The following is a 6,204-nucleotide window of genomic DNA, read 5'->3' as shown; positions in this document are numbered from 1 at the left end:
ATAACCAAGCTAAACAATATTTCGTTATCACCGGTTTTAGGATAGTATGTGCGGTTGAGTATCACTTTTTTATGCTAAAAATGGTAAAGTAACGTAGCTGAGCGTGAATCGATGACCTCGATGCGATACTTTCGAGTAAGTACAAAGGGTCTATCACTTAGCACAACGAAAGCTTTTGACACAATTTGTAATTTCGCTAGAAGGATTTCACTGATAGAAAGAAACAAATTCCTGCGCAACTATCATCCGCCAATACCTCAGAGAAATAAACTATTGCAAATAATCACCGACTTGAAAGACTATTGAAGTGCATAACTCATCATTTTTATTATTTCATGCATAGTATATTAAAAGACATCTTAAGTGAAATAAAATAATCATATCTAAGGGGCGAATTGTAAAAATGATGAAAGCATACCCAGCGATACAAATCTAAAACAAAATTTAGAAATCTAAGCAGCTTTTGAATTTCATATTTGAGTCCGTTGCAACTGCGCACGCCATTCTACGCATGATCAGCAAAGTCATGCACATATAAAAACTAAGGATAGTCCGCAGTCAAGGTACATATGTGCCACTATCCACTATGGCTGATCGGAAAGTATAAACTATAGAATAGTTCGTGTATTTGTGAATATTATAAACACGATAATCCTTCTAATGTTTTGTATTCAGTCAAAGAAATCCTGAATGGTCCCACTCCCAGACCGAAGCAGACCCGTTCAAATCTTTAAACGCCATGTTCGTTACCATCGCGTTACCATATCCACGAGTCAGCTGATCGCTTCTGTGTCTCGTAGTCTGGAGTAGCGCGAATTGCCAAGCATTCAAACTCGAACCTCGTCCAACAATACTCGTGACTAATAATAGCAGGTCGCTATTCGTGTCACGTCTCAAGCATCGTTTTCAACTTGATTTTCGCGTCCGTGGATTTCTCGTGAATAACTGTCGGTTTTACGGTATAAGTGGAGTGGCGAATCCTAACGATTCTTTGAGGTTAACACGAATTCTGTGAATTTTTACTCGGGTTTGTCACTGCGCGAGCGAATCTTTAATCAGTTATATTTAATTAACGATATTTAATTTGTGATTATGAACGAGAAAGATTTACATTTGGCTAAGGCGATGATCGACCTCAAACTCGACGACGGCAAACCTAAGAAGAATGCTGTGTCCAGGATGCACGATAAGCAACAGACCTTCAGGTTAGTTGAATCTTTGTGCATCACCTTTGACATTAATCTACATACAAGTGCGACACTGATTTTAATTATAAGACTGTGAGCAAGTATCACGTATAAGAAACATGGGTGAAATCTAAGGTCAGATATATTTAAATTATTAAACACTCCAAGCTCTTCCTTGAAGGTCCAAATGGTCTTAGATATCAGTTTCCTTTGGAATCAAGTGTTTTATTGCTATTGCTGAGGATCAGATGAGGTAACCTGAATAAAATAGGTGGGAATGTAAATAAAGTTTTTAAAATATTTTTATCGTTGTGTAAAAACGTCGTTTCATTTATTTCTTATGGTAAACTATACATATGCTTCAACGTTTGAAACTCTCTTTTTCATAAATATTCGTTACATTAATTTTTAATAAGAATTTGGAAAAATTTCTCGAGAGTAATTGTATAAAAATATATGGAGCTTGTTTTTACGTTAACATAATTGCTTTAGCACTTTCATAATATGTGACTCCTTAGGTTTGCACAATAACATTTTTTTCTCGCTAAATCGTGACGCTTGAATTTTGTTACTTTGAGATTAACACATATGATCTTTTATTGGTCGAAATGTTATCTGAATATGAAATATGTATCATGCACTGACTAATGAAAATATCGGATTGTTAAATATTAAGAAGATTTGATTCCCCTTACAATTTCATTCAATTATAATTAACTTAATTTAATCTTTAATATTTTTATGTCGTAAATATAGTAATATAATGTGGGATACTACACTGTAGTAGTTATCTTAGACAACCCATAACAAGTGCGATGGTGGTGTAATGGTCAGCATAGTTGCCTTCCAAGCAGTTGATCCGGGTTCGATTCCCGGCCATCGCACATTAATTTTGACAAAAATTAAATAAACTGCACATAAACCCCATTATAGTTTAAATCAATATATAAAATATGAATAGCTGTTTCATAATGCGGAATATATGTACAAATTATCTATGAAAAAAAATCTAATATAAAAAATCTAATCAATGAAAAATAAATGTTCTTCTTAAAGATGAACAATTTACAATACAATTCTAGTTTCTTCGTTAAACTCGTTTCTACCGTCGATATCAAGACGAGAATAACAGGAAATCGTTATCACAAACCGGATATAGAAATACTATGAACTGGTTTAGATAAATAAAAATGGTTATTCAGACGATAATATTCCATTTGAATACTTTCTTTCCTTTAAAATTTTCGAAATATTTAGAATGAAGAAGGCATAGGAAATCTGAATAGTTACTACTTGATATTTTCCTAACAAGTGGGAAGTTGTCGTATTAGGAAAGTATTGCATATACTAAAACTTGATGATTTAATGCCAACAAATTTTTTACGAACGGCGAATTTTTTTTTATTTTTAAAGGCGGACCGAATGATTCAGTTATACATCGATATTTGCAATACCAGAATACGAGTCACGCAAATTACTTAATCGATCTGTGCCAAGGCTGCTTGTGGTCCCATTGGACCGTTTTACCATTTGCCATAGTAACAATGCTCACCCGTCAAACCGAAAAGGCCCCTCCTTACACTTTCAAATTTGTCTGTCATCCACGTGTTCCATGCCATTCAGATTTCAATAGTAGAACAATAAACTATTGATGCTTTCCGCCCAAATACGAACTACAGCAATTCATACATCAGTATCATATCGACTGTACTGTTTAACCTAAATTTCCTTTAGGATATAACGCAATAAAAAATTGATTGAATCATATTAACAAGAAATAAATAAATTAACAATTAAATACTTAATTTTTAAAAATAAAACCAATAATTAACTACTAATTTTATATATTATTCAAAAAAGGACATTTTATATCAGTAATTAATTAATAACGATAAAATGAATTTCTACCCAAATTGAAAAGTTTAGAATATTCTTAAGGCATACTTTACTTCGAAATTTCAAGATGGACCTCTGGGATCTGTACAGGGTACACGTGGAGCGTTCGATTTCATCTGATCTGACCCCGATAACGACATAGCAAGTGGCTTCGATCTATCACGATACCAGTAGTGATTTAGGCTTGGAAACTCGCCACGAGTTTTCCTGCATGGGTTCGGTATTGGTTGAGAGAAAATATTATCTGTATAATAATATTAAGCTAAATATTTTACATAAAGTGAATCATCAGCAGATTATCTTCGATCCTATTTATATTCCATAATTTTATCTGCACATTTTTCATCGTACCTTAGGCGCTCTTCACTTTTACGTGTGAATATAGTTTTTACTATTATTATAACTATATCTTTACTGCTCTCAGTTCTGATATCAATCTCTGTACGAATAACTGCATTATAAATGGCTGTTGTATGCGAAGGGCTTCGAAGAATCCGAAACGAAGTCAAGGATTTCTTCTTATAAGAGACATGATCCATACATATGTTGCTGATATTCGTGGGGCTTACAAATAATGTATAGGCCTTCGATATTTTACTTAATTTTTGGCGATAGACACTGAGAACTTCGATTGTCTGTCAGTGACAAACATCTGATTTACGAATAAACGTAAATATTAAGTAAATATTATTTACTTCCTTTCGTAATTGCATTGTATGAAAGTCTATGCATAACGTAGTCAAATATTAGACTTAAAATATTTTTATTCTAATCTTGACGAATTATATTTTTATATCATGAGATTTTCATTAATGATTGCATTTTCGAAATTCTATAACGTGATATTGTTACATAATATTTCATACGAGACAATCTATCGCGACTACGAGTTGAGAGCTGTCGAATATAAAATATAAGTTAACGTTATCTCGTAGGAAAACGTCCTATTGCCAAAGGTAACGAATGGTTTCCCATTGATTTTCATTGATTCAGCACACATTAACTTTGGAAAAATATCATTGGCAGTGGGATATTTTGCTACGGGGTTGAAGACAAAAGTGCATTTTCTTCCTGAAATTTAATGTTTTTATCAGTTAGCCATGGCGATTTGTTTTCGAAAGTTAGTTATTTTATTATTATGATGAGGAACTGTGCATAATATGTATTGACTGGAATTTTGAAATAAGCAAATTTATTATTTACTGTTTCTACGAAGAGCTGAAACCAATGAAACTTTTAGATTTCATTTAATGACTCGTGTCGCCATGATAAATTTGCATGTCTACAACTATTTTGAATTTGTAAAATATATATTTTTCGAATATCTATAATTCTTCGTCATCTAACTGATAAAAATTTTCGTTATTCTTCAAGAATATTTTTCAAAGATTCTACTTAACCATTTTATTACAGTGACATCGATCGTACAAGTTTTTAGTTGAAGTTAGTACTGGTCAAATGTATTTCTTTCCTGTTCACAAAGCTTGATGAAAGCTTAGTTCTGTTATTTAATGATTGAGGATCGTTTGACCCTGACCGATCCAGTGATAGTTTTGCTGTTCTGTATTATAATGTCTTTCTTTCTTTTTTCTTGAAGCGACATGCGGACTGATTGTGAGTTAACTGTCGAGCCTGTGGAGCCGCGAAGGTAATACAATTCTCTATCGCGCACGTTGTGTCTAGCGCCATCTGCATGCTGTGCAATGTACTGAGTTGAATTGTTTCCTTGTCGGTATCAAACTACGTTGGTAAATTCGTCACGTATTCAAAATTCTTCGGCTCATAAACCCTCTACAACTTAACATGGTTACCGCCCAGCGTAAATTACGTATATTTAGGACTAGTTACTGGCACATCTCCTCATTGGAGGAGTCAGCCATAAGGAAAGGAAGGAGGAAATTACGTATATCTCCCCTGGGACTCAAGTTCAGGGGGTCGTCGCGGCCCATACCTATGGCAACATAGCTGTCACCCATATATGAGTGACGTAGCGGTCACCATGTTAATTTGGATCCACCTATGTTGTTCCTTATCTGCACTTATATATGTTTTTTCCTTAAATTCTGTTGGTAGTACGTATGTAAATTTTATTGGTATAAATAATAATAGTGATATAGTAGATGTCTGGCTATAGTAATAATCTTCTATCTCTTAGTTAAATATTACTTTTATTATATATTTCACATTATTAATTATGTATGTGTTTCTTTATTATTCACATTGTCTATTAATATATCATTAAACTATATTACCCCATAGACTAGAAGTAGATCAAAATGCTTGAACACGTTTACTCCTAAATATAAATACCGAAGATTTTATTTATACGGATTAATAATCTCGCCGTCCTTCGCGAAAATTCGAAACGCGCGAATTCCATTCCCTTTCGCAATTATCCGCAGCAGTTACTTATATTTCGCAGTTACTCGCAAACGTGTATCTTTGATTAGCCAGAAGAGATATTAAAAGAGAGTATATACAAGGTTTTTGTGTATCGTAAGTAACGTAATAGACTGACTTGGCAAAAAGTTCCCAGACAATTATCATACACAGCGAAAATAAAGAATTCATCGATTACCTTTGGCAGCTCTCGATCACTGTTCCGCCATTGGTGAACGTTAACGAAGGAAGGTACAGTGACACGAATCCCCAGATTCCTATTTCGTAATTCCCGCCACCGTGGCGCTACCGAGTTACACTGGGCGACGGTTAACCATAAGAAATCAAGTCGCACCGAATCCCGACGTTATTCATACCGTGATTCGTGGCTGTTTAAGACCGGAAAGGTTTTCATGGTGAAAACTGGAAAAGTCGGAAGTAGTAAAAAGTCGCTTTGCGTACGATAGTCAAGGTACATGAGTAATGTGTATTTTAATGGCGCTCACTGTAAACACGAGTTAAGCCTTGCGGCTCAGGACACTTTCTCGTGCGTAGCCCAGAGCCCTGGCTTACTCGCACACGACTTTATGGTTATGTACGTCATTTTATACATACCGACCGATATATGTATACTGACGCACATAAAGCATCGGAAACGTAACTTCATCTTGATCCTTGGCAGTTGGTCCGCGCCTTTCGAGATTAAGATGTCGTTGTCGCCATCTGGTAGTAGCGGTTTCCA

At 34.7% G+C, this 6,204-nt stretch overlaps 1 protein-coding gene and 1 non-coding gene across 4 annotated transcripts in view; both read left to right on the top strand.

Annotated features, from left to right (window-relative positions):
• The first annotated feature begins 548 nt into the window (after window positions 1–548).
• LOC107269320 (NAD kinase) overlaps window positions 549–6,204 on the top strand; it is a 34,042-nt gene continuing 28,386 nt past the window's right edge. For 2 of the 3 annotated variants that reach the window (XM_015743038.2, XM_015743039.2), the window contains exons 1-2: window positions 549–1,205; window positions 4,681–4,731. In XM_015743038.2, coding sequence (XP_015598524.1) covers window positions 1,093–1,205; window positions 4,681–4,731 — 164 coding nt within the window. In that variant the 5' untranslated portion in view covers window positions 549–1,092. The remainder of the gene's footprint in view (window positions 1,206–4,680; window positions 4,732–6,204) is intronic. The other variant, XM_025086598.1, reaches the window with a different exon arrangement.
• On the top strand, window positions 2,000–2,071 carry Trnag-ucc. Its single transcript has one exon. It is a non-coding gene; the product is annotated as a tRNA-Gly (tRNA).

This window comes from Cephus cinctus, unplaced genomic scaffold (assembly GCF_000341935.2).
Source record: "Cephus cinctus unplaced genomic scaffold, Ccin1 Ccin1_scaffold0631, whole genome shotgun sequence".
NCBI classification, from domain to species: domain Eukaryota; kingdom Metazoa; phylum Arthropoda; class Insecta; order Hymenoptera; family Cephidae; genus Cephus; species Cephus cinctus.
Note: the sequence above shows the minus strand (reverse complement) of the source record. Positions and strands in the feature narration are given on the sequence as shown.